At 40.4% G+C, this 27816-nt stretch overlaps 1 protein-coding gene across 1 annotated transcript; it reads right to left on the reverse strand.

Annotated features, from left to right (window-relative positions):
• Nucleotides 1-775: 775 nt before the first annotated feature.
• On the reverse strand, nucleotides 776-11893 carry LOC118831568 (zinc finger protein 420-like). The gene is made up of 4 exons (XM_036738954.1): nucleotides 11817-11893; nucleotides 8159-8285; nucleotides 7395-7468; nucleotides 776-2891 (listed from the first exon to the last, which is right to left on the reverse strand). The coding sequence occupies exons 1-4, from the start codon at nucleotides 11844-11846 to the stop codon at nucleotides 831-833; spliced, it is 2292 nt and encodes a 763-aa protein (XP_036594849.1). The 5' UTR covers nucleotides 11847-11893; the 3' UTR covers nucleotides 776-830.
• Nucleotides 11894-27816: the final 15923 nt, after the last annotated feature.

The raw sequence follows: 27816 nt of genomic DNA on the forward strand, positions 1-27816 counted from the left end.
GTATTCTATCTCATAAAAGGCAACTTTTCAAGACCACTCTTGAAAAAGTCAGGATACATTGAGGGTATCAGGGTTCCTTGCTCTTTAGTTATATTCTCTCCCATCTCACTTCTGCAATGACAGCATTCAGCTCATGCTGAACTTCTTCCTCAGAGGATCCTTCTATTACTCGGGCATTAAAGAGTCACTAAAATTTTAATTCATTACATCTGCTTCTGAGGTGTAAGTTCCCATACTTCCTTGAGGCTCTCTGCCACCTCTGGCCTCCATCTTCTGAAAATTTCTACATAGGAGGCATGCTTCATCAGTTATTCAGGTATTGACTCTGGTTTGGTGCCTTCAATACTGATCCCAATCAATGCTGCCACTTCACTATTATTTGGCAGATACATACATACATACATACACACATACATACATACATATCAGATCCATAGTGTCTACCTTCTTGCTGACACTCAAGAATTCTCTTAGGATATTCAAGATCACACTGATATAACCCAATATGAGTAGCATCTCTTTTCCAATAAAACAGTGATCTCCCTATCCATTTGAAGGGTGGGGTCAGAGTCAGATCCCTATATAGTAGTGACATATTTGTCTCATTCATTTCAGAAGCCTACTCCTTGAAGAGGTTAGAGAGCCTACAGAGGTATGTGTTCTAACAGAAGCTATTGCTGCATTCATATGGTTTACCTTCAGTATGTTGAAGATGTATGCTCACAGGTAAATCTTTCCCACTTGTTACATTCATAAAGTTTATTTTCAGTATGAATCATGTGGTAGGAGGAGATGATCTACTGGTGAAGGGCTTCTTAGAGTCATTACATTCATAAATTTCCACCTGGGCACTGATGTCTACTAAGTTGCATGCTCTTGGGAAATGCCTTTCCACATTCACTGCATTTATAAGGTTTCTCTCCAGTATGGACATGCTGATGTTGAATAAGCAATGCACTCAGGCGGAAGGTCTTCCCACATTCATTACATTCATAAGGTTTCTCCCCAGTATGAATTGTCTGATGTTGGGTAAGATGTGCACTCTGGCTGAAGGTCTTCCCACATTCATTACACTGATAAGGTTTCTCCCCAGTATGAATTCGCTGATGTCGAGTAAGCAGTGTCCTTTGTCGGAAGGCCTTCCCACATTCATTACACTCATAAGGTTTCTTGCCAGTATGAATATTCTGATGTTGAATAAGCAGTACCCTCAGGCGGAAGGCCTTTCCACATTCATTACATTCATAGGGTTTCTCTCCAGTATGAATTCTCTTATGTCTAATAAGCTGTGTACTCAGGCGGAAAGCTTTCCCACACTCATTGCATTCATAAGGTTTCTCTCCAGTGTGAATACGCTGATGTCGAGTCAGTAGTGTGCTCAAGCGGAAGGCCTTCCCACAGTCATTACATTCATAAGGTTTCTCTCCAGTATGAATACGTTTATGTATGGCAAGTTCTGCTTTCTGAGAGAAAGCCTTCTCACATTCACCACATTCATATGATCTCTCTCCAGTATGAATTTTCTGATGTCTAGCAAGTTGTGTGCTCTGTCGGAAGGCTTTTCCACATGTAATGCATTCATAAGGTTTCTCTCCAGTATGAATTCTCTGATGCTGAGTAAGCATTGTGCTCAGGCGGAAGGCCTTCCCACATATATTACATTCATAAGGTTTCTCTCCAGTATGAATACGTTGATGTTGACTAAGTTGTGTGCACTGGCGGAAGGCCTTTCCACATTCATTACATTCATAAGGCTTTTCTCCAGTATGAACCGTATGATGTCGAGTAAGCTGTGTGCTCAGGTAGAAAGCCTTCCCACATTCATTACATTCATAAGGTTTTTCTCCAGTATGAATACGCTGATGTTGAGTAAGTTGAGTGCTCTGCCGAAAGGTCTTCCCACATTCATTACATTTGTAAGGTTTCTCTCCAGTATGAATACGCTGATGCTGAGTAAGTTCTCCACTCCAAGTGAATGCCTTTCCACAGTCAATACATTCAAAAAGTTTCTCTCCTGTATGAATACGTTGATGTTGAATAAGTAGTGTCCTTCGGTGGAAGGCTTTCTTACATTTATTACATTCATAAGGTTTCTCACCACTATGAACATAGAGATGTTGAATTAGCAGTGTGCTCAAATGAAAGGCCTTCCCACATTCACTACATTCATAAGATTTCTTTCCTGTATGAATAATACGTTTATGTAGAGAAAGTTCTGCCTTCTGGGAGAAGGCCTTCCCACATTCTCTACATTTATAAGATCTCTCTCTAGTATGACTTTTCTGGTGTCTAGTAAGCTGCATGCTTTGGAGGAAGGCCTTTCCACAGTCACTACACTTATAAGGTTTCTCTCCAGTATGAATTTTCTGATGTTGAATAAGCAATGTGCTTAGGTGGAAGGCCTTCCCACATTCATTACATTGATAAGGTTTTTCTCCAGTATGAATACGAAGATGTTGAGTCAGCTGTGTGCCCTGGCGGAAGGTTTTTCCACATTCACTGCATTCATAAGGTTTCTCTCCAGTATGAACCGTATGATGCCTAGTAAGTTGTGTGCTCAGACGGAAGGCCTTCCCACATTCATTACATTGATAAGGTTTCTCTCCAGTATGGACACGATGATGCTGAGTAAGCTGTGTGCTCTGTCTGAAGGACTTCCCACATTCCTTACATTCATAAGGCTTCTCTCCAGTATGAATACGCTGATGTTGAGTAAGTTCTCCATTCCAAGAGAACGCCTTCCCACACTCAAGACAATGATAAGGTTTCTCTCCAGTATGAAGACGATGATGTTGAGCAAGTCCTGCCTTTCGGGAGAAGGCCTTCCCACACTCAGTGCATTCATAAGGTTTTTCTCCAGTATGACTAAGGTGATGTCGAGCAAGTGCTGACTTGTTACAGAAGGCCTTCCCACATTCATTACATTTATGGGATTTCTTTCCAGTACGAGTTGTCTGATGATAATAATTAATGAACAATGGTTGAAAGTTTTCCTATATTCATATGATTTCTCTCAAATGTATATTCTCTGATTTTCAATGAGATTTAAATTATCTCTGAAATATTTACCACATTCATTAGTCTTGGAAAATATCCTCTGAGCATATTCTATTACATTTACTTGGATCAGAATATAACCTGACACAATTTCTACGTATATCACATTTATGGGGCTTGTCTTGTATAGAAACTTGCTACTGAGGAAAATAGACTGCTTCCTGACTGTAGCTTCTGACATTTATTATACTCATGGCCTTTCACTTTATTTGGCATTTTCCTTTGGTTTACTTTTATTTGGCCCAAATTTTTCTCTTCATTACTCTGATACCCCTCTCACCTGGTATCAAATTCCTAGGGCTCTACTTACCTTGGAGGCACAGAGACCATGCCTTGTGAGCTTGTCTTGGGCTGACTGTTCGATGGAAATGACCAGGTTTGGGAATAATCCCTTGGCTTCAGGTTTGGTGTCCAAAACTAAAAGAAAAAAATATTAAATACTCCTCCTCTCCCCCTCCCCACCGCCCCACTACTATATACTTAGTCCTGTCTTCATCAAGAAAAAATGACTGAAAAACTTTAAACACTAGAAGAAATAATAAATATTTACGTTTGAAGAATAATTTATAATTTATAAAAACTATCACATTGTGGTTGTCTAAAGCAGAGTTTTGACTATGTCAGCTCTCCACTACCCAATGAGTTCTAGTTGTATCTTGTTACCTCTGGGATTAAATATAAAGTCATCTGTTTGGCAAAGCACTGTATGACCTGGGCCCTCCCTACAATCTTCCTATACTCTCCTCCCCTCCATTCACTCTACAATTCAGCCACATTGGCCAACTTGCCATTTCTCAAAAATGACACTCCATCTCCTGTCTCATTGCCTTTGAATCAGCTGTCTCCCATTCCTGGAATGCTCTCTCTTCATCTCTTTCTCTAACTTTCTTCAAGACTCAGCACAAATCCCACATTCTACAGGAAGCCTTTCCTGGTCTCCCAGGAGGTGCATTCTCTCTAAGATAATCTTCCATCTATGCTGCATGTATCTTATATGTACCTATTTTCACTTTTTTCTTCCTTATTAGAATGTGTTCTTTCTGGGCACGAACAGTTTTTTGCCTTTCTCTGTATCCCCAGCACTTAGTACAGTATCTGGTACATAGCAGTGCTTGAAAAATGATTCTGGACTGAGATTTTTAACTCTACTGTCTTGTTAACATTTCAAACTCACCATGTCCAAAACCGAAATTGGTAACTCTCCTCATAAACCCATCCCTAAGTGTCCCTATTTTTTGTGGACACCAACTCCATCACTCTAATCACCTGTGTTTACAACCTCTCTGTTTCACTCTCATTCACCTCACATTCTAGTACATAGGCCATTTTTTTATCTACAACATTTCTCAAACCTGTGCCTTTCTCTCTACTCACACTCACCATCCTAGATCAGACCCTTATCACCTCTTGCCTAGACTATTGCAACAGCCTCCTAATTGTTCTCCCTACTTCAAGTTTCTCCCCACTTCAGTCCAACCTCCACTCAACCACTGAAGCGATCTTCCTAGAGGGCAGGTCTGACCACATCACTCACTTACTCAGTAAACTTCAGTGACTCCTTATCACCTCCAGGATCAAATATAAACTCCATTTGTTTGACATTCAAAATCCCTCCCCCCCACAAACTACTTTGCCTGACTTTACATTACTGCCCTTCACACAATGGGGTCCAGCTAAGCTAGCCTTTTCCCTGTTCCCCACTTTCAGGCATGCCGTCTCTCCCTCATGTCTGGGAGTCAGTTTGTACCTGTCTGTTTTTCAAAATCCTAGTTTTCTTCAAGGCTCAGCTCAAGTACCACCTTAGATGCAAATCCCTTCCCCTAAAAATCACCTGATAGCCATTCTGTATATTCTTCCATATGCACAAGTTGTCTCCTCTGGCTAGACTGTAAGACCCTTGTGGCCAGTGCCAAGCAGTTTCTGGCACATTACAGGAGCTCAATAAATGTTTGACCATTTATTGTTCAGTGAGTTAAAAAATAGTAAAATGATAGCAAATAAAATAAAGCAATACATCATGAAACACATATGTTGATGAAGTATTTATATCAAGGAAGATATATCTAAGAAAATATCTAAGTCCAAAAATCCTACCAGTAGTTACAGAATAGATTTCTGATAAAATACAGCTCCAATTCATATTATAAACAGTAAAAAGTATAGGAGTGGATTGATTTCAAAACAAAAGTTAGAATGATCAGTAACAGAAAACAATTAGAGCTTTAGAGCCTTTCTACTAAGAATATACATTCTATTTTCCAGACTCCTAGAAGGCAGGGCTTGTTGTATTTCTATATTCAAAATCTCAGTGTCTTGCCCATAGGAGGAACCTGATAAAATATTTATTGACTTGAAGAAGGATAAAGGCAGAGCTGTTGGAAGTTCATCACTACTATTCTACATGGTTTTAGAAACACTTACTATAACATTAAGAAGATTGAAGAGAAAAGCTTAGGTAAAGAAAAGGTTTAAAATATTGTATTTGCAGATGATATAATTATATATTGATTATAAATAATTATACAATAAACCCCAAGAGATTCAACAAAAAATAAGAAAATAAATGGTTCATCAAGATAGTAGGATATAAGGTAAGCATACAACATCCTCTCTATAGTCTCTATTCTCTAAAATTTAAAAATGAATTTCTAGAAAAAGAAATGACAGTAATGACAAAATAAATCAATTACTTGCACATTCTTCTAATTAGATCTGCAGAAAGCAACTTTAAAAAGGCAGCTATAAAAAACAGAAATAAGAACAGCAGGGAATAACTATAGAAATACTCAATGTCCCTATCCATGTATAGCTAATAAAGACTACAATATGACCCTAAGTTAATAGATTCAGATTAATAGATTAATTAATATTAATAGATTAATTGATACTACTCAAGTATCAATGGGATTCTTCATAGAACTAGATAAAGTGAAAACAATTTATATGAAAGAGCAAACAGATAAGAACAGTAAGAGGTGTTATGGAAGAAAATGGGAAAAAGGGTGAATTTCTAGGTCTCAGATGAGATAGCAGGAAAACAACAAAGCAGCAATTATTAAAACCATCCAGTCCTGGTTGAAAACTAGGAAAAAGAGATCAGTGCCACAAAACAGAAAATCTAGAATTTGGCTGCAAAGCAAAAAAACAGATTTGAAAAAAACAAAGATTACAAAATATCGAGCAAGCAGGTGGTTATTCAATAAAAATGGCTGTGAAAAATGAATAGCAGTTTGAATACAAAAGGAATTAAAGTTAAATCTCACACTAGAGTAACAGTCTAAATTCCAAGTAGATTAATAATCTAAATGGAAAAAAGAAACATAATTAAAAAACTTAGAAAAAAATAACCTAATTTGAGATTGAAGAGTGCTGTTTCTTCTTCATGCCCACTATTTCTATATTTCTATTATTTCTCTTCAGATTCTCAATCATTTGACTCTCCATTATTATTTTGTCTAGTTCTATAAACACAGCCCTTGGTAGTCTAATTTGTAGGCACTAAATCTGTAAATTTGTGAAAGTAATTATCAACATTTTTATTATACTGACATAGTCCAACCATAGTAGCACTTTTTGTGGTAGCAAGAACTGGAAAGAAAGTAAGTATCCACTTATAGGGGAATGGCTAAGCAAATTGTAGTCCATGCACATCATGGAAATATGACCATGTTTTAAGAAACAACAGATAGGAATGCAGAGAAACGTGAAAAGACCTGCATTAACTGATACAGAACAAAGTAGAATCAAAAAAACAATTGACACAAAGACTGCATCAATGTATACAAGAAGAACAAAGTGAAACCAAAACTGTATAATTATAACACAATCCTGAAGTGATGACATGGATCTCTCTCTCTCTCTCTCTTCATTGGAGAAGTAGGGAAATAAGGGTGTGGAATCATGAATATTTAATCATATGTGGCTGATATCTTAATTCATTTTTTCTTAATGTTTTGTTTTTTTTTGGTTGCAAGTCTCTTGGTGCCTGTGATGTAACAACAAAACACAACAATAAAACTTTAAAAAAAGTAAGCTTCTTGAGGGCAGAGACAATTTCATTTTTGTCTGTCCCCAGAACCCAGCACAATGTTCAGCAAAAAAATATTCATTAAAGTGATGGCTAACTGGACTGGAGAGGGAGAGAGACAGGGATATATTCAGAAATGAAAACAGAAAACACCCATAAAAATGTGAAAACCAGCAACAGGCCTGTAAAAAATGGTTTAAGTTGACTTGAATCAGTCCTAAATAACCAGCTAAGCTAAGCTACGCTGTTGCTTGCAACAACACCTCTACCTGATTTTTATTCACTCACCTGGGCAGCTCCATCTTAGGACTTCTCTCTCTGCCCTCCATGGTACTCCCCCTTGCTCTAGATGGTAAATCACATCTGGCTTGGAACCTGCAAGTCCTGCTCATTGCAAATGGGAAATGGGTGAGAAAGAACAATCTCAAAATTCAATCCCAACACCTCTCTCCTTGGAGAAAAGCAGGCATAATAAGGAGGTCCAGATCATCGGAAAAAAAACCCATAAGTATGCTTTATATTGTTTTCCTGGTAAATACATGGGAATGGGTCACAAACTGGATCTGGGCTCAGAAAAAAAAACAAACTAGAATTGGATTCTTTTCATGTTTTCAGGTATTTATAGTGGGTCTTTAAAGAAGAATCTTGGACCCGGGGAAATTTGATCTTATAAGATGAGCATTAGATTTGTAGTCTGGATGAGCTGGGTTCAGATCCCAGATTTATTAATGACTATTTGTGTAATCTTGGGCAAGTAATTTAACCCCTTTGAGTCTCAACTGCCTTAAGTGTATGATGATCACTAAGGTTCTGTCTAGCTCTAAATCTATGATTTTATGAACTTCAGGGGGAACACAATCAAGGTGACAGCAATAAAAAGCAAGGACTTTTCATCTGGGAGCAGGTAGCACAAATACTCTGTCTCTCAGGCCACAAAACCAGTAGTAATCTCTGGTCTGTGTATGCCTGGCAACAAGGGCTAAATACTCTAGATACCCCATATAGTTTGCTAAAGGATGAAGACAAGAGTTTCCAATGGACTGATTTTGATTTACAGGAGAAATATGTCCTTACCTAAGCAGACCAGGTTAGTATAGTTCTCCTGCATCACATCTCTGTACAACTCCTTCTGAGATGGGTCTAGGTGATTCCATTCCTCCTGGGTGAAGTCCACAGACACATCCTTGAATGTCACTGACTCCTGAAATGCCAAATACATTTGTGCCAAACCAAGCACCATCCCTCCCATGACCTGGGAGAAGTAAAAGGATCAAAAGTAATAGGGAGGGAGAGAAGAGAGGAAGGCTGGGGAGGAATGATGAGGTCTTTTTTTGGACATGTGGAGTTTGAGATGCCTACAGGACACCTAGTAGATGTCTAAGAGAAAGACTAAGGCTGGATATACAGACCTGGAAATCATTAGCAGTGATAATAATTGTGGGAGATGAGGAGAAAGAGAAGAGGGCCCAGGACAGAGTCTTGGGGGAGAATCATGGTTTAGTGGGTGTGACCTGGATGAAGATCCAGCAAAAGAGACTGAGAAATGTTCACAAAGGAAGGAGAACCAAGAGATAGCTATGTCACAAAAACCTACAAAGTTGAGAGTATCCAGGAAGATGGCAAAGGTCAGTGCCCAAGGCTGTAGAGGCCAAGAAGGATAAGAACTGGGAAAAGGCCATTAGATCCAGCAATCAAGAAATCATTAAAAAGTTGATAGGATGACTGAGGATACAATTTCCTGAAGACAGGAAGTGCACATATTAAGGGTTTGCCAGTCTTAGAGAAAGAACAGAAAGTGGTAGATGGTATCAAGGAATTTTTCTCAGTAATATAAGAAATTAGGTCCTCAACAGGAACTTTGGGAGTAGAGTGTGGGGAAGCTTGAAGAGGGAAAACAAGGTGCTGAACAGCTTCTGTGAGGAATGAAACAGAGGATCAGGGAGGAATAAAAAGACTGCCTTGCTGCAGTGAGGCCCAGCTGAGGTTCAGATATTCTGAACTTGCAACGTCAGAACTCTGGTTAAGACTACCTAGCTTTTTGTTCAGTGACTAGTGAACAGAAAAAGAGGCTGATGGTAGGAGTAATCAAGGACTGAGGTTTGACAGGATAAGGGGGACATTTCCTTTCCTCTCACTTTCTTCTTAACTCTCTGTTATCTGGCTCCCAAACTCATCATTAATTGCCAAAGCCAATAGCCCTTTCCCAAACCTCATCCTTGACCTCCTGGCAGCCTGTCATTATTAATCACTCTTTTCTCTTTGGTACTCTCCTCCCTAGGTTTTCAAGACACTGTTCTACCCTGGTTCTCTTCCTACCTACTTCTTCTGTCTCCTTTTCTGCATTTTCATCCTGGCCATGTCTGCTGTCCATAGGTATCCCCAAGACTCTGTCCTGGGCCCTTTTCTCTTTTCCGTCTATACCAGAGATCAGAATACTATGGTTGAGGGTCAAATCCTGTTTTTGTAGAGTAGGTGAGTTAAAAATTATTTTTATATTTTAAATATGATAAAACATTGTTTAAAAAAATCTAAAAACTATTCCTAAGTTGCAGGTCATACAAAAACATACAGAGCATACAAAAACAGGTGTATGACTCCCTCCTCTCCCCACCCTGTTCTGTACTACTTTATTTGGTACTACTTTACATTAACTCCCATAGATTTGAGTACCTTCTCTATGCAGATGGATCTCAGATCTATTTATACAGCCCTAACCTCTTTCCAGATCACCAGCCTTGCATCTCCAACTGTCCTTTGAACATTTCAAACTGAATATCTTGTAAACATCTTAAACTCAACATAAGCAAAACAAGTTGAACTTATTATCTCCGCCGCTCCCCTCTCCTTTCTTATTGCTGTCCAAGGTCCCATCATCCTCTCAGTCATCCAGTACTGAAACCTGGGCATTACTCTCATCCCCAGCCCCACCCCTACTCATCTGCCAAGTTCTGTCATTTCTACCTTAGTAACATCTTCCATGTACATGTTCTTCTTTCCTCTGATACTGTCACCATCCTGTTGCTAGTACTCATTATCTTATGCCTGGATTATTTCTGCTAATCAGTCTGCCTGCCTGTTTCTCCCCACCCCAATCCATACTCTACTCAGCAATCAAATGATCTTCCTGAAGTCCAAGTCTGACTATGACACGTACACAGGGCCACATGCAATCCACGCCAGTGGATTATTCCTGTTTGGCTTTTATAGCCCTTCGTAACCTGGCTCCTTCCTAACTTTCCAGTCTTCTTACCCATCACTCCATGTCACATCCTTGTAGATCAATCTACACTGAACTTCTTTCTGTTCCTCAAATATGCCACCTCAAGACCACGAATTTTCCCTGGCTGTTCCCTATGCTCTCCCTTCTCATTTCTGACTTCCCTGGCCTTCTTCACATCTCAGTTAAAGTCCCACCTTCTGCAAGAAGTCTTTTTCAGTCCTCCTTAACCTTAGTGCCTTCCCTCTGAGACTGTCTCCAATCTGTCCTCTCTATATTTTTTTGTACATTGTTGTTTGCACTTTGTCTCCCCCATTTTGTGCGTGAGCTTCCTGAAAACAAGGGCTCTTTTTCTCTGGCTTTTTTCTTTTTTGTATTCAAAGCACTTAGCACAGTGCCTGGCACATAGGAGGTGCTTAAAAAATGCTTGCTGACTTGATCACAGTGTAGTTGACACAGCTAACTACTGGGTTGAGGTGGGACAGGGACAAAGTAAAATCAAAGCAGGGATGAGACAAAGTGCTGAGAAGGTGGAGAAACTGGAGGTTCACCTGAACTGAGAACAGGCACATGAAGGTGCAGAACAGAAAAAGGTATGATAGGAGACTATGATCTGATAAAGGAACATCCAAATGCTAATTAGGGAAGTTTGTAGGTTAATGGGGAGACAGAGTCTGAGCCCACCCCTATGTGTGTGGATGACGGGGATGAGTTAGGTCAAGGGGAGAAGGAGCAAGACATGCTTAAGGAATGATGTTGAGGAAATGAGTTGGGGGGACAGGGGACTGACAAGATAATCTGGATTCAAGTCCTGCCTCAGATTCCCCACTAGCTGGGTGGCATTAGTCAAGTCACTGAACCTCTCTGTGCCTCAATTTCCTCAGCTGTAAAATGATGGGATTGGCCTGGAGGCGACTCTGAAGGTCCCTTCCAGCTCTAAGGGAGGAGAGAGGGGTGTAGGAAGTGTAGAAAGAAGAGAGGGGAGAGTGTAGAAAGGAGGGAGGAGAGGAGGGGAAAAGGAGGAGGGAGATGAGGGGAAAGAACAGGAGAGTGAGGAAGGGACATGGAGGATTGGTGGAGGGAGAGGATGAGAGGGAAGGGGAAGAGGGTATGAAAGGGAGGATCAAAAAAAGGGGGTGGAGAGCGGGGCTGGAGGAAAGGGGAAGGGTGAAGGAGGAGCAAGAGAATTACGGAAAAGAAGGGAGATGGGAGAGAAGGGGGAGGAGGATGACGGGGAGAAAGAGGGGGAGGGGAAGAGGAAAAGGGAGGGAAGGCAAGAGGAAGGGGGAGGGGAGAAGGTAACAGAGGAAGGGGAGGGAGGAGAAGAGAGAGGAGTAAAGCAGGAAAGAGGTGTGGGAATAGGAAATAAGGAGAGGGAAGGGGGAGAGAAGGAAAAAAACCAAGGTGATGGGAGAGGGGAAGCTCCCTCTATCAAAAATGGAGGGAGGCGAAGGGGAAGGGAAGGGAGGACACGAGGAGGTTCAGGCCGGGATCGGACGCACGCGGGCCGCTAACCTCCCAGCTCAGCCGCGGCTTCGTCCCCATCCTCCTCTGCGTCTCCCCGAGCTCAGAAGCGACCCGGAGAACCCAAAAACAGCACGAGGAACGGTAGGAGGAAGCGGAAATCATGTGAGAGGGGGCCTTCCTCCCTCCATCCTCGCTGGTCCCTCCCGCCTGCCGTTATTACCATGGCAACCACTTCCGCGCCGGGGTAAAAAGCCCCCTATTTCCGTCTCCCGCTGGCAAGGCCTTCTGGGAAATGTAGTTCGGAAAGTCGTACAGGAGTTTGTATTTGTGTCTGGGGAGGCTGCAGAGGAGAGAAGGTACCCTGTGCCCTTAGGCTGAACTCAGCCCCTAACGGATGCCCTCGTTCCTTAGAAGTCCTGTCTCATCCAAGCATCCACATGGACTCCCAGTGCCTGCTTGGAGCGGGAGTGGAAAGGGAGGATCTCCCCTGTTTGGGACCTAGCCCTAAACGGTGGCTTTGCCCCAGGTTCTGACCATTCTCTTCCCTCCCCGGCCCCCGCCCAAAGAAACCCGAGTTCCCTAAAAGTCCCGCACGCCCAGCCATGCATCTACACCGTCTAAAAGGCCAATGGATTCATTGTCTAGGAAAAACTGGACCTATATATTTGATTCACAGCCTCTGCCTCCCCAGCACTGAACGTCAGTTAACATCATGTGCGGGGCACTAAGCTCTAATAGATACAGAGAAAAAAACAAAATCAGCGCCTGCCCTCCAGGAGCTTACATTCTAATGAGAATTAGGTATAAATTCCTCCATTCCACATTAAAGCTCTTTACAACCTGATCCCCTCCTACTTTCCTTCAAATCCAGCCTCAGACACTTTTTTAACTTTTGACATTTAATTTCATTTTATTTTTTTTGATAATTAAGATTTTTTAAATTTTTAGTTTACAACACTCAGTTCCACATAATTTTGAGTTCCAGATTTCTGTTCCCCCCCCCCCCCCCCAAGACGACATGGAATCCGATATATCTTCTACATATAACTTCGCATTGAACTTATTTACACAATAGTCAAGTTGTAAAGAAGAGGTATGACCAATGGAATGAATCATAAGAAAGAAGAAACAAAACAAAACAAAAAACAAAAGAGAAAAAAAAACAAAGGGAAAAAAAAAGGACAGCATACAGTGTGCCTCAATCTGCATTCAGACTCCATAGTTCTTTCTCTGGATGTAGATAGCTCTCTCCATCATGAGTCTTTTGGCACCTTGTATTGCTGAGAAGAGCGAAGTCCATCAGGGTTAGTCATTACAGAATCCATATATCTGTGGTTGTGTATAATGTTCTCCTGGTTCTGCTCTGCTCACTCAGCATTATCTTGTGTAGGTTTTTCCAGGTTATTATGAAGTCGGTGTCTTCCCCATTTCTTACAGCACAATAGTATTCCATTACCTTCATATACCACAACTTGTTTAGCCATTCCCCAATTGATGGGCATCCCCTTGATTTCCAATTCTTTGCTACTACAAAAAGAGCCTCTATAAATATTTTTGTACATAAGGGTCCTTTTCCAACTTGTGTGATCTCTTTGGGATATAGCCCTAGAAGTGGTATTGCTGGATCAAAGGGTATGAACATTTTTATAGCCCTTTGGGCAGAGTTCCAAATTGCTCTCCAGAATGGCTGGATCAATTCACAACTCCACCAGCAATGTAACAATGTTCCAATTTTCCCACATCCTCTCCAGCATTTATCATTTTCCTGTTTTGTCATGTTAGCCAATCTGACAGGAGAGATGTGGTACCTAAGAGTTGTTTTGATTTGCATTTCTCTAATCAGTAGTGATTTCAAGCATTTTTTTTCATATGCCTATAGATATCTTTAATTTCTTCCTCTGAAAACTGCCTGTTCATATCCTTTGACCATTTCTCAATTGGGGAATGACTTGTATTCCTATAAATTTGGCTCAGTTCCCTGTATATTTTAGAGATGACAGTCTCAGGCACTTACTAGACACGTGACTCTGGGCAAGTCACTTAACTGTGTTTGCCTCCGTTTCCTCATCTGTAAAATGAGCTGCAGAAGAAAATGGCAAACCACTGCAGGATCTTTGTCAAGAGAACCCCAATGGGGTCATGAAGAGTGGGACATGACTGAAAAAGAACGAAATAGCTAATAGAATAATAATAGGGAACCCTTGGAGTTTACTGAACCTGACACGGTCAAAACAGTGCTTTAGGAAAATCATTTTGCCAGCTATGTGTAAGATAAATTGGATTGGGAAGCGACTTGAGGCAGGGAGACCAATTAGAAACCAATTGTAATAGTCCAGAAAAAAAGGTTTCAAGGGCCTAAACTAGGGAACTGACTGTGTGAGTAGAAACAGGGGGACCTGTAGGAGAGAAGTTGTGAAGAGAGACATGACAAAGTTTGGCTAATACTTGAATATGTGGGTCAGGTGAGAGAAAGGAATACAAAATGCTATTGAGATTGTGAACCTGGGTGAATGGAAGGATAGTGGTTTCCAGGACAGTAACTGGGAAGTTCAGAGGAGGAGGACTTTATTTGGAAGGCATAGTTGGATTCTTACATGCCCTTTGACCCAGCAATACCTCTGGTAGGTTTGTTTCCCAAGATGACTAGGGAAAAAAGAAAAGAACCTACATGTTTATGGCAACTCTCTGCGGTGGCAAAGAACTGGAAATTGAGGGGATGCCTGTTAATCGGGGAATGGCTGAACAAGTTGTGGTATATATGTGGTATATGTGGTATATGAGGTGGCGTGCTATTGGAAATGATGAGCTTGATGACCTTAGAAAAACATGGATAGACTTGTATGAAATGATGAAGAGTGAAATGAGCAGAACCAAGAGAACGTTGCACATAGTCACAATGATTTTGTTTTAATAACAACTTTGAGTGACTAAATCATTTTGACTATTCTAAATACCCAAATTAACTACCAAGGAAAGAAGATGCTATCTCATCCAGAGAAAGAACTGATAAATAGACGTATGGATAGAGTGAGTTTACACACCTATGTATATGTATATACACACACATATACATGTACATATATACATTTTATATATGTATGTGTATATATATACACACATATATATACACATATATACACGCACACATATTTGTGTCTATTGGTAGCCATCTCTAGGTCTGGGGGAGAGGAAAGAAAAAAAGGAAAAAAAAGAAAGTTATACAACAACCTTATTATATATTTAAAAGGGGTAGCAAGTTGTACATAAAAATTTGCAGTTTCATCTACAATCATCTTTTTTTCTATTCTACTATGTCATGGAAATGTTTGTTTTATTTCTTAAGTTCAGAATGAAATAAATAAAACTAAAAAAATATAAATTTTTCTTGATATCTTTGTTTTTATATCGACTAAGTTTCCCTCTGTATCCTTCCCATTCCCTTCTACTTAGGGCACTTCCCAGAAACATTGGGCAAGGGTCAGGAACCAACCACAAACCCTTCCTCTGAACATGAACTTTTCTGGTCAGTAACTAGGTTCAGGTCCAGGGACAAGAGGCATCTAGAGCTTCCACTCTGGAGTAAATAAGATTGACCTTCTCAGGGTCTCTAGCTATTCCACATCATTGTAATGGGCATGCCCAAGAATGGCACAGAGGAGACAGTAGAGGGGAAAAGTAAGCCTCTTTTCCCCTCTTATTCTCTCCTGAACAAAGTATAAAATTCCCTGGACAAGGTGAATTCTCTGAGAAGTTGTGAGATCACTTAGACCTGGGTTCTTGTTGTCCCTTTGACTTACATCTTTGTTCTGGGCCTGTGAGACCAGTTATTTTGGCAATCGCCCTAGAAACAATGGATCCCTCACGCTGACATTAATAATAAAGTCTATGGCTACGGAGTTACAAAGCAACGAGGACCACCAATGTGAACACTACCTTGATGATGCTTACATGTTTAAGCTGGCCCCTGGCTTAGCGCTTAATAGGAAACAGAATTTGGGGAAGGCAGAATTACACAAAGAGGAGAGACAGAGAGACATGGAGCTAGTAGGGAGGGTGGCCTAGAAGACTGAGAAGCAGTTGCAGAAACACATCAAGAGAGAAGATAAGTGCCCGCTCATCAGACGTGATGGCACAGGGCCAGGAGGGGCCACAGAAAATCGATAATAAGGAGTTTATACCCATCAGTTAATCAATTAACATTTATTAAGCACCTACCATAGCCAGGCACTGTGCTAAGTAATACCCAACAAGTATGGAGATTATAAGAGAGCACTTATTTGCCTCTTATGACTTCAAGCCATCTAGCCCCGATACAGGACAACTACATGGTAGTATATAGAGTGCCTGGAGTCAAGAAGACCTGGGTTCAAATCCAGCCTCAGACACTTACTAACTGTGTGACCTTGGGCAAGTCACTTAACCCTGTTTGCCTCAGTTTCCTCATCTGTAAAATGAGCTGAAAAAAGGAAATGACAAACCACCCCAGTATCTTTGCCAAGAAAACCCCAAATGTAGTCACAGAGTCAGACACGACTGAAAAATAACAACACCAACAACATGGATATGTTTACTTAGATTTTGGCAAAACATTTTGGAAAGTATCTCATACTGTTCTCGTGGAGAAGATAGAGAGCTATGGATTAGATCAATACTGAGTTGGGGCACCGCAGCATTCAGAGCTGTGTAAGCTCTGGATGGGGTGGTGTTGAGGTAGAGGGTGCAGCCTGTTTGTATGGTGAATGCCCTCTGGTGGCCAAAGGTTTACCGTACTCTGTATTTGGTTATTTCATTCATTAATACAAGGACAGCCAGCTTTCCTATAGGAAGAAATAGGGAAATCAGCTGGATATAAACTGTCAATTGTCTCTGCAGCATCACCAAAGTATCCACCTGTTCCTCATGACCGATCCACACAGAATACGGGTCTTAAATCCATTATCTTGAGAGCCAGCTTTCCAGAGAAAGGAAGGAAACAAACTTTATGATCATCTCTGATCCTGACGGCAACCCTAGGAAGCAAATACTATGATTGTCTTCATTTTGCAATTGAGGAAACGGAGGCAAACAGATGCTAAGTGATTTTTCCCAGGATCGCACAACTAGTAAGTGTCTGAATTCAGATTTGAACACAGGTCTTTCTGACTCCAGGCTCAGTGCTCCATCCACTGAGCCACCTGGCTGCCATAGCTGATGGGCTTAGCCAGGGACCTTCTCATTGTGAAGAGACTCCTGAATTTGTTGCAGTAATTGGCCACAAAAAAGGAGAAAATTTCCTTAGCAGACGTTAATGTGAGATTTCAAACAGAAAGTCTGATTTTGGTTGGGCTTTGTACTGACGATTGACCACTGAATGAGAGCCTGTTATGCTGTTCCCAAACCATACAATAGAAGGACAAATAAATCAGTTGTACTGCCAAGGAAGGAAAAAATAGATGGAAGATTTATTGTGTGCGTAATGGCAAAATGGCTATTTAGTGGCCTCCTGGGGTTCTGAGCATAGTCATGTATTATTTAACAAGGGTTTGATGTTTCCTTCCTCAGCACATGCCTTGTGATAACATGGTACAAAGAAGAGTGGTGAGAACTTGGTTCCAAATCCCAGCTTGGCCATTCATTACCTATATCTCTAACCCTAGTCTATCCAGCAGCTAGGTGGTATACCTTATTCCCCTCTACCCACTCTACCTTCTATCAACTCTGGCCTACTGGAATTTCCTCAAACATGATACTGTCATCTCCTCTCTTTGCACTAGATGACCCACAGGCCTGTCATGCTCTGCTTCTTCACCTCTGCTTCTTAGTATGATGGTGGTCTAGCATATATGTAACCCTCCTGGGTCATGCATTTTGGCCTCACAGATCATGTACTCTGGCCCCGCTCAATCAAGGGTGAGGCTATATCTCCCCATTAGGGTGCTAGGGTTTCTTAAGAGGATCTTTTTCCTATTGCAATTAGCTCAAGCTAATTGTCTCTATCTCTGTTGCCCCATTTGTTAGAAGGCTAGTTGTATTCTCCCCATTTGTTAGAAGTAGAAATGACAATATTTGGCAATTAATTGGACATATGGGTCAAGTGAGAGAAAGGAATCAAGAATGTTATTGAAATTGTGAACCTGGGGACTGGAAGGGTAGTGGTGATATTAGTTGGGAAGTCTAGAAGAGGAAGATTTTAACTGGTGGGGAGGTTTGGACTGGTGGGGCCAGTGACTAGCCCCCACTTCTATTAAATAACCTAACGTTAACTTTTACAAAAGGATATTTAATTCAAAGCTATAGCAAGAAGAAACATTTCTCCCCCTAAACCTTGGGGGCACGCTCCCCCCATACCACCTTGGACTGGTGGTAGTGTACCAACAGCGAGTAAGACATGCCATAGAGTATAAGTTTTAAATGGAGAATTTTATTAGCCGGCGTCCATTCAGGGGCAATTAACAGCCCAAATCAAAACGGCCAAGAGTTGGGGTGAAGGAGTCTTATTTATACAGAAAAATCAAGGTGCGGTGGTTAATTATCTCTTGAAATTTACATATGTTATTTTAGCAGACTCGGCAAGCCCGTGTTATTTCACTTTTTATGACCATGATACAAGAAGAGGAACTTCCTGAATAGATTGTAAATACAACATATCAGATAGCTGACAGTGTCAACTGAAATTACAACCCAGTATCTCTCTGTCCAATTTGCCATTAACATCCCACAACATGGTATATGTTCATAAAATATCAAGATAAGGAAAAGTCATATAATTCAAGCTGAGGCTTTCGTCCTTAATGGCCATAGAGAGACCAAGGGATGCTCCAGCTGGGTTTGTTGATACAAGATAGAGACATCTCTGAGCCTGCTCAGGAAACAAAGAGACTGTTAGCATCAGACTTTTCCTCTGGTTAATTCGTCTACATTCCTTAGAACTGTCACGGCCCCGGGACATTTGCTGAATGCCAAATGGCGGGAACTAAGTCTGTTTTTCTTATGCAAACTGGGGTTTTTAGTTAGGGGCTGGGGGCAGGGTTTTCCTGGCATTAGCTGTCTGCTCAGGCACCACAGTGAGGGGTAGGCTCAAATTAGTGAAGTTCCTAGCATTGGTTCCACTGATTTTATATCCAAAGGCAGCCATCCCTGTCTGAATGGCTCCTCATCTTTCCTGCTTCCAGTAGGTGAAGAATCCAAGGGTTCTTACAAAGATCATTCCTTGCTCCTTGAAGGGTCAATACTGAGATGGCTGCAAGATCAAGCCTAGACTGTAACTCCTGGATTCCTATTCCTTGTTCTCCCAATCTTATGAAACTTCTAAGTTTTGGAGATTCAACTCCCTTTACTTAACGCCACGAGGGAAGAAGTCATGGAGCTTCTTCAGAAGGGAATGAGGGGAAGAGGAGTCTAGCACTGACTCAGGTCTTTTTAAAGACACCAACTAAACCAGTTACAGAGCCAAATGTGATTAGCCAACCTGAACCAGTTACAGGATGCCTATTCCTGCTTCATAGTGTTTCCAAGGTACTTCTTCTAATATGTGTCAACTGGACCAAACCAACCTATAACCTGTGGATGGCTGGAGCCAAACAGAGTAGGCTAGAGACAGGAGAGTCAGGAATCAAACAGAAGTCTAAAGTGAGGAAAATGGCTTCCAAACAGGGAGGGAAATTAGACACACATGCTGGGGCTCTGCCCCCCTAATGGGGGGACCTGAGGCAGTGAGGGGAGATCTCAATACTTATACCAATGGTTATGCAGTGAGTGTAAGGCCAATCAGTAAGTGAAAGACCTTTTCCCCCCATTGAATAGTCTCAGATGGGACCAACAAAGGGAGGCCTGAGTAGAAGCAGGCCCACACCCTTTCACTAACTAGGTTTGAGGTCCCAGGCCCACTCTCTTTTGCTAGTTAAGCCAAGGTGGGCCTGAAGCCCTCAGGGCCCTAAGGGAAATAGCTTAGACCAGAGCCAATGGTAGGCTGGCTAGGACTGTACAAAAAGAGAGCCCAGAGCTGAGAGCAGCAGGAATCAGAAGCAGACATCAAGAAGACATTGAAGCATCGAGAGCTACAGGAATTGGAATTCAGCCCAAGGAGAAGGAGCAGGAACTCAGAGTCTACAGAGTTGTAGAAGAGAGGGCTGAGCAGAGAGTTAGGATTCATGAGTGATAGTTTACAGGGAGGCCCTAGCAGGGGGGAAGGTTGCGGGATGACTTGGCTCCTTGCTATAATATTGTGTTACAATTTCCTTGTTGCTATATTGAGGTGAGCTCACTGGCTTTGGAATATTGTTGCTACTATATGGAATTGGAATTACTGGTCCTGGGATTGGATTCTCTTGTGTCTGAATAAATGTACTTCCTCTGCCTTCTACCTAGAAAATTTCTTTGAGATTCTGAACCATTCAGGCATGTTCATGGTCATTCTCAAGGTCATGAATCTTACCTTACTGATAGAGTGAGCTGTAGTCCTGACAATGAGGGTTAACAGCAACCATGAGGCAAGTTTGATTCATAGCAGAGCTTCATGACCAGAACATGGGCACTTGTCCGAGCTTTTCCAGTGCTTGTCCCAGCTCAGAGAACCCCTGGTGCTGGTCAAAGCAATACAATTACTATGTGATTTTGCCAGAGGGTGAGATCATCCAGAGAGTGAGCACAAAGGAGTATTGTTATGCCAAGCTCAGGGCACAGCTTGCTTGGAGGGGTGGGCCTTAGCTCTGGAAAACAGGGTGTCTCCTAATATCTCGACATATGACTATACTAGAATACATTTTCCAGGATCCCCATCCAGGGAAGTTGTATCAGCTGAGCAAACTGATGGGGTCAGCTCATATGCCAGACCCCCATTACATTCTTTTATTTCCCTGATCTCCTTCATGACTCAGCTCAAATCCTACTTTACTCTAGGAGGTCATTCCTGGTTCTCCCCTGAGTACCTTCCATCTACTCTGTATGTATCTTGTGGTTATGTAGTTGTATACATGCTATCTCCCTCTTCAGAATGTAAGTGCCTTGAGGGCAGGGGTTGTGTTTTTTTGCCTTTATTTGTATCTCTAGTGCTTGGCACAGTGTCTGGTACATAGTAAGTGCTTAATAAATGCTTATTAGATTCTCAATGTGGCCTCAACCAAATTATGGAAGAGTTCTTGTCCCTAACAGGATTAAAGTCCCTTCTGTCTTTAAACCAATGATTCTATGATGGCAGATGAATTATCACCCACTCCTTTGGGGGGCAGCTCTAATCTAAAGAAGTCCCCTTTTCTCAAAGTTTATGGCTCCTTATTGGAAAGCTCAGCTAATGTCTTGTGTAAAACGCTGTGCCAGTTCCTCTTTGGAGGAAGAGCCTCATCTTAAGAGACAAATTTAATTATGCACAAAATTTGAATTAAGCATTTGTTAAGTGGCTGCTATTGGCTCCACCGGACTCAGCTACCCAGGAGACCTGGGTCCTGGGTCTCAGTTCTCTCACTCAATTTCTGTGTGGGCAGATCTCTTCCCAATCTGAGCCTTAGTTTCTTTCTCTGTAAAATGAAGGGATTGGACTAGATGAACTCTTAGGTACTTTTCAGTTATGACATTCAATGCATCTATACAACTTTGTGCCTCTGAGAGCCAGTGCATCTGGGGCAAAACAGCCCCTCTGAGCAGTCTGCAGAATGGAGAGGGCTGAAGGAATTGAGGCAGCTGGCACAGATGGAGGAAGGACCAGGGGAAGTTCCTTGGGGGATGTTTTTGCAAAGCTGCAGTTCCATAAATGACCACACCCTAGGGAGGGCAGCAGCTACCCATCATCTGGCAGAGGCTGACTGAGCAAAAAAAGCAAGCGAAGGGACTTCTGGCTGCCTTTAATGGGAGCATCTTCGTGGGGAGCCTCTGACTGCAGGTGGCCCCTGCTCTGTTTTTTCCCCTGTGCAGAAACTGCCAAATTCTTTATTTCCCAGAATATAGTGTGAGATTAATTTTAGACAAGAGTCAAGGCAGTTTTCTTTGCTCCCTCTGCCTGCCCAAGCCCAGGAGCGAGGCCTCCATTCTTGGCTAGGATAGAACAGTTTGTCTGATGTGCCCCGCCCCTCCCCGGCCCAGTGGATTGCTGGAAGCCTAGTGGTCTTGAAGCTTTGGTCGGTCACCTTTTCATACACATTCCTATTCCTACTTTGGAAGTGGTCAGTCTTTCCAAGCTTCCCTCTTCTGCAAAAAGAAACAGAATAAGAGAATGTCAGGGCTGAAAGTCACCCTGAGAAGATGGGAGAGGGGGGAGAAATCACTGTATATTTATTTTGTACATATTGTGGAACATTTTCTACCATTTTATATCATTTTTGTAATTTCAATAAGACTCAGAGCCTGAGTTAATTAACCAAAAGAAAAGTCTGATCCTAATAGTCTCTTTGATTTCTGAGTAAGCTCAGAGATGCCTCTTCTTATGTCAACGCACTTAGATAGATCATTCCTTTCTCTGTCCATGGCCATTAAGGGTGAAAACCTTGACCCAAGACACTATCTTGAATTTCGTGACTTTTCCTTATCTTAATATTTTATGGGCATACACTATGTTATGGAATGTTAATGGCAAATTAAACACAGAGATCCCGGGTTGTAATTCCAATTGACACTTTATCAACTATCTGATCTGTTGTATTTACAATCTATTCCATTAAGGAAAATCCTTGTCTTGTATCATAATTAACATACATGGGGGTCATAAAAGTGATGTAATGCAGGCTGCTGTGTTGGGACCAAAAAAATGTATTTAAACTTACTCATTCCTTTGTTCAGACAGCCAGAGCTTATGCTCTGACTCCTTGTACATACAAGTAAATTAGCTTAGCTATGCTTTAAGGGAAAATAATAAACAACATGGATTTTTCTATCACCTAGCTTGTTTGCCTTCTTCAACCAAACTTTCAGGTTTAACAGTTATGGTGCCATGAACTTCAGATGGAAATGATGGAAACAGGACAAAACAGCCCTACCTTGCCAACGCTTTGGGTGTCACAGGATTAATTTTTCTTGGAATTTTGGCCTTGACAAGGTGGGGGGGTAAGTTGACTCCATTCCCAGCTTCCAAAAAGGACTCCCACAAAATTGGTTGAAGTCCGAAAATTCCCTTTAAGCTAACTCTGGGGGCAGGGATCAAATCTGTGGTAAAACACAGATCTGCAGTCAAATGCACAAAGATCCCCTGGAAACACTGATTGATCTAGAAAATTAGCTATGGATCAACCAAAAACTAGAATTAGAAGTCCAACCATTCCTCCACTCCCTTCACCCTATTCCTCACCCCCTCCCTCCCTTCCTTCCCTTGGAGGCCTGGATCCGGCAGGGGAAAAACTGCACTTTGCTGTTACCCCCTCCCTCTCTGCCTCCCAGTACCTACTCTAACCGGAGAGGGGTAACTCTGTTCTGCTACCATTGCCTCCTCTCTCTTCTCTTCCCCTCCTTTCCCCTTCCCTTAAGGGCTCTGCTTTTGCCTTCTGCCCTATTCCTGCTTCCTTCCCTTAAAGGCTCTGATTATGGGGAGGATAAATGCATTTTATCCTTACTCCTAGCCTTCCCTTACCTGCCCTAGTCCTCCTCCATCTCCCCTTTCCCCCTTCCTAAGGGATAGGATATGGAGAGTCAAAAAATCAGGAAAGCCAAGACTTCCCCAAAGACCATAGGGGTGCTAATAGCCAACTCATGAAAGCTTCTAATTCTCTGTTGTTTAAACTCTGAGCTCAGTCTGTATTTGTTCTATATTTGTTTTGTTTATTGTCTGTTAATTATCTGTGTGAGAGCGTGTGCTCTATGTCTATACTGTGAAAAATCTGAAACACAGGTAGCCAGAGAATTCTAAGGTTGCAGTTGGGGAAACAGAGACTCTTTTTTTTTTAATGTCTGGTCTGGCCAACTGGACTTGAAGAAAAAATAGAGCTGAAACATTTTAGCAGATTCTGGGATTGATTATGCATTAAAAGTTTGGAAACTGGTTAGTTGGATTTTGGGAGAGAACTCCTGAGATTGTAAAATCACTCCAGGAGCACACTCTTGCTGAAACACCTCCTCCAAATGCTGATCACTTATCATTCCCCACTCCCTCCCCAGAGTTAAGAGGGAATATTTTCCCTTAGATTTAAGTGCAAAAAGTTTTGAAGGAGTAAGTAAAAGGTGAAGTTTACTTGAGTTACAATCATTGAGATCTTTCACCATTGTTGTCCTGTCTCTGATCGAGCCAGGGCTGCAGTACAAGTTAGAGCAGCTAAAGCAAACTCCTTTTGTCCCAGGTCAGATTAGAAGAGAATGCAGGAGAACTGTAGGGAAAACTTAAATCACCCTTCCCCACCTGGCAAAAGGAGGAAAAAGACAGAAATTCACAGACTGACAGTATCATGACAGTCCTGTGCCCCCTGGGTACCTTTGTAGCCCATCCTTTTTGGCAAAGCTTGGAAATATCACCCAGGTCCTATGCATTCTGCCTACTCTCTCCCCAGCAGCTGCAAACTGCCCTAGGCTCAGTAACTTCTGCATTTGTGGGGGAAGGGTGAGGTAGATGGATCTGGACTTTCTGCCTCCCAGAATTGTCACCACTGGAATACCAGCTTCTGCTCTAGCTAACTTCACACTTCTTTGTTCCAATTGCAAAATTGTATTTTAATCTCTGTTTGACCTGTTTCCTGATTTGTAAAGGGAAAATAATAATGATGGTTGTTATGGGATCAAAATGATAATGATGGCAAAATGCTTGACATAATGTCTGGTATATATTAGACACAACACTATTATTATTTCTCTCTAATTTAATGTAATTGTTAACTTTTGAAGTGGTTTTTAAATTCCAAAAGTAATAAATTGAATAATTTCTATATGTGGTAATCTGGAAATGCAATTGATGTCATCTGAAAATTATTGTTTTGTATTTCTAAAATTGCATTGCGTTTCTAAAATTTTCTTAGATTGTGAAATTTGAGAAGACCATTGTGTGGTAAGAAATGATATGATAGCCATTTTCATCTGATTTTGATATAGGTGAATTGGGTTTTTAAAGGGATGTGATAAAATTTGACAATTTGGAGCTATTATATTTGGTTATAACAAGAAATAATTAATAATACTGATATTTAACCATGAGAACGGACTTTCTATGTGAAAAAGTTTTCTATTATGAGAACATATCTGCTGATTTAAAGTTGTAGTTTCAAATGATGAGATGAAAGATTCTCTGCACATGGAGATTTAGAAATGTGTTCACCTAAATTGATAAATGGGTTGTTTCAAGTTTTAAAATGCATAATTATGTTTAGGGCTTTGTTACATTTCTAAATTGTGTAATTTGGCAAACAGATGTATCAGCAATATTGGAAAAAATGTGGTTTTATAGACAATAATATTTTCTTTTACAGTGCTAAGTATTGGGCCTTAGAAATTAAAATGTTACCACTAGTGATTATGAATCCAGATTTGATTTGCTCATCCAAATAAGTTATAGTCACCTGATTGTTAATTAATAGATTCTGTTTCAAGTTTTAAATACATGACAATTGCTTGTGGTGTACTTATATTTCTAAATTTGTTATATTATGCAAATTGGTTAACATTGCGTTACCTATATTGATAGAGGAAAAAACAATTCCTCTTATAATCCAGATGTTATTAGATTAAGAACTGTGCCTAATTAAGAAATTGAGGTTGTTAACTGAAACAAGGACTTTTGAAACCATCTAGCCATGAATTCTTGGAGGAATTCCTATGAAGTAAGTTTTTAAAGTCCTGGTAAACTTTGTTATTGTGATAAAGTTAATTTAATTGGGTATGTAATTATAGAAACTAAGTGTCCTCCATATTACAACACCTTTTTGACTAAGGAACTTTGTAATATCTAGGAATTCTGTGAAATATTTGAGAATGAGGACATTTGGCACCAACTTAGTTAATGAATTCCAGCTTTTAAGGGTTAATTTGCTTCAAGGAGAAAGAAGGAGATGTCTATCATTTTAAAACCTTCTAAATAATTGTCTTCAGGAAAGTTTAGTGAGTATTCCTTTTAACATCACGATAAATTTTAAACTGTTTTTAAGGAAGGGAAATGATTCCAGAAAAGTTTTGAAAAATGTTTTTGTGATTTTAAGCAAGACTTAGAGCTTATCAATATGTATAAGATTTAATTCCTAAAGTGTACCTTTCCTCCAGACTGAGTAAACAGGGGACATAAATCCATCAACCTGTGAGCTTGGTCATTAACCTCTTTGCTTTGTTTAAGCTGGAATGGATTCCAGTACAGACAGTTATGTCAGTAAAAATCACTAATTTATGAACTATTTTGTCTTATGGTTGAAACATAAAAGAAGACTGAATAATGGGTTTGGAAGATTTGGAAAGGTAAATAAAGGTTTGATTGGAAATACAAAAGGCAGATAAGAAGGTTTGGGGACAAATGGGAGTTATCTAAGCCTCTCATGTCCTAAGAGAATACTAGTTTCAGATGGTTTAAGTTAGTTGAGAAAGAGTGTGAGAAAGTATTTTAAAAGACAGAAAAGTTATATAGCTTGATTTGATAATTATTAGCTCAATGAAATTTGGGACAGTCCTATCTGAAGGATATTTATTTGCTATTTAAGATTTTATGGGACTACAATTTAATATTGTTTTAAGCTCTGATTACAGGGATAGGTCACATGAAGCCAGTAGTAGAATGGCAGGTATTACAGGCTGAGAACTTTTAAGGTGGATGTCTGTGCCTGGGAAAAAGTTTTGAAGACGACCTTGGACATGGCCTAGGTAGGATGTTCCTGACTCTATTTCCCAATTCTGCTATTTCCTTTCTGAAAAGGAAAAATCCCTACCTGATTACTCCTAAGCCCTGCTTTCAGCGCCTAGTGACTATATGATTAGCTATCAGATATGACTCATGCCTGGAATCAAACAGAGCTAAGGAAGTTCTTTCCTTCTGTTAAGATATATGACATTGTCCCTCTTTTCTTTCATAGCAAATTTATATTATCAAGAAGTTTTGTAAGCACAATGCTAAATCTATTAGGCAATAGATGAATATTGGAATACCTCTGAGTTATTATAATAGGATGCAGGAATGAATAGCTTACAATTTTAACCTATGTTCATGGCCAAATAAAAATTAAAATAATACAGAGATAACATCCTCCAAAAGGAGGAAATGAGACAAAGTAATAAGATAAAGATGTAATGTGATAAAATGTCTAATAAAAAAAAGGGGATAGCAAATTTTTGAGGAAAAAGCCATAGGATCAGATTGATTCCCCTAAGAATTATATACAGATGTGTACGATTGGCTCCAAAATTTATCAATCATGGAAATTCAAGCTAATATAAGTGTGTTTTGGTAATAAGATCTTAAATAGGATTTTTGCACAAGAAAATTGTAAAAGATATTGTTACAACTGAAATAATATCTTCTTTATTAAGGTGTCTGTCTGATGATTTTAAAAGGAAGATGAGTTCAATTTATGGTCGGACCTTCATATTTTATAGGATTCTTATGCCACGTACAAAATTTAGGTAAGGATAGAAACAGCAGATGATATATAAACTGAAATACTCTGAAGTTTCAAAAAAAAGAGAACCAAATTTAAGTGATTGTACTAAGTCCTATTAAGTTAGAATTGTCTGAGAATTTCTAGATCTGAACCAGAGAAGCAGAACTCTCTTTTACTATCTAGGGACCAGATAACTACAATCAGGCGTCTGGAAAAAAAAGTGCTGCTTTAAATGGGTATTGGGAATATGTAACTGTGATTTAAAGTTACTTTGTATACAAATTGTGCAATTAATTGCTGGAATTAAATCAGAAACATTTTAAGCTTTGTTAAGAATGGCTTGTGCTGTCAAAGAGACATGGCATGACTAAAGTTTATGATGTTAGTCAACATTGTTAATAATGATTGCATTACTTTGTATGGTTCATGTTTAAGTTTTCTTGGTTATCTAACATGCAAATGTTAAATATGTGACATGTAAATTTCGCCCTCTCAATACCAGTCTATTGTGAACCATCTAAGTGGTTTGGTCTGTACCTGACTTAATGTAATTTTGCAGTTTTGTGAATTATGAGAAGAACTTTATTGTA

Source organism: Trichosurus vulpecula, chromosome 9 (genome assembly GCF_011100635.1).
Source record: "Trichosurus vulpecula isolate mTriVul1 chromosome 9, mTriVul1.pri, whole genome shotgun sequence".
NCBI lineage: Eukaryota > Metazoa > Chordata > Mammalia > Diprotodontia > Phalangeridae > Trichosurus > Trichosurus vulpecula.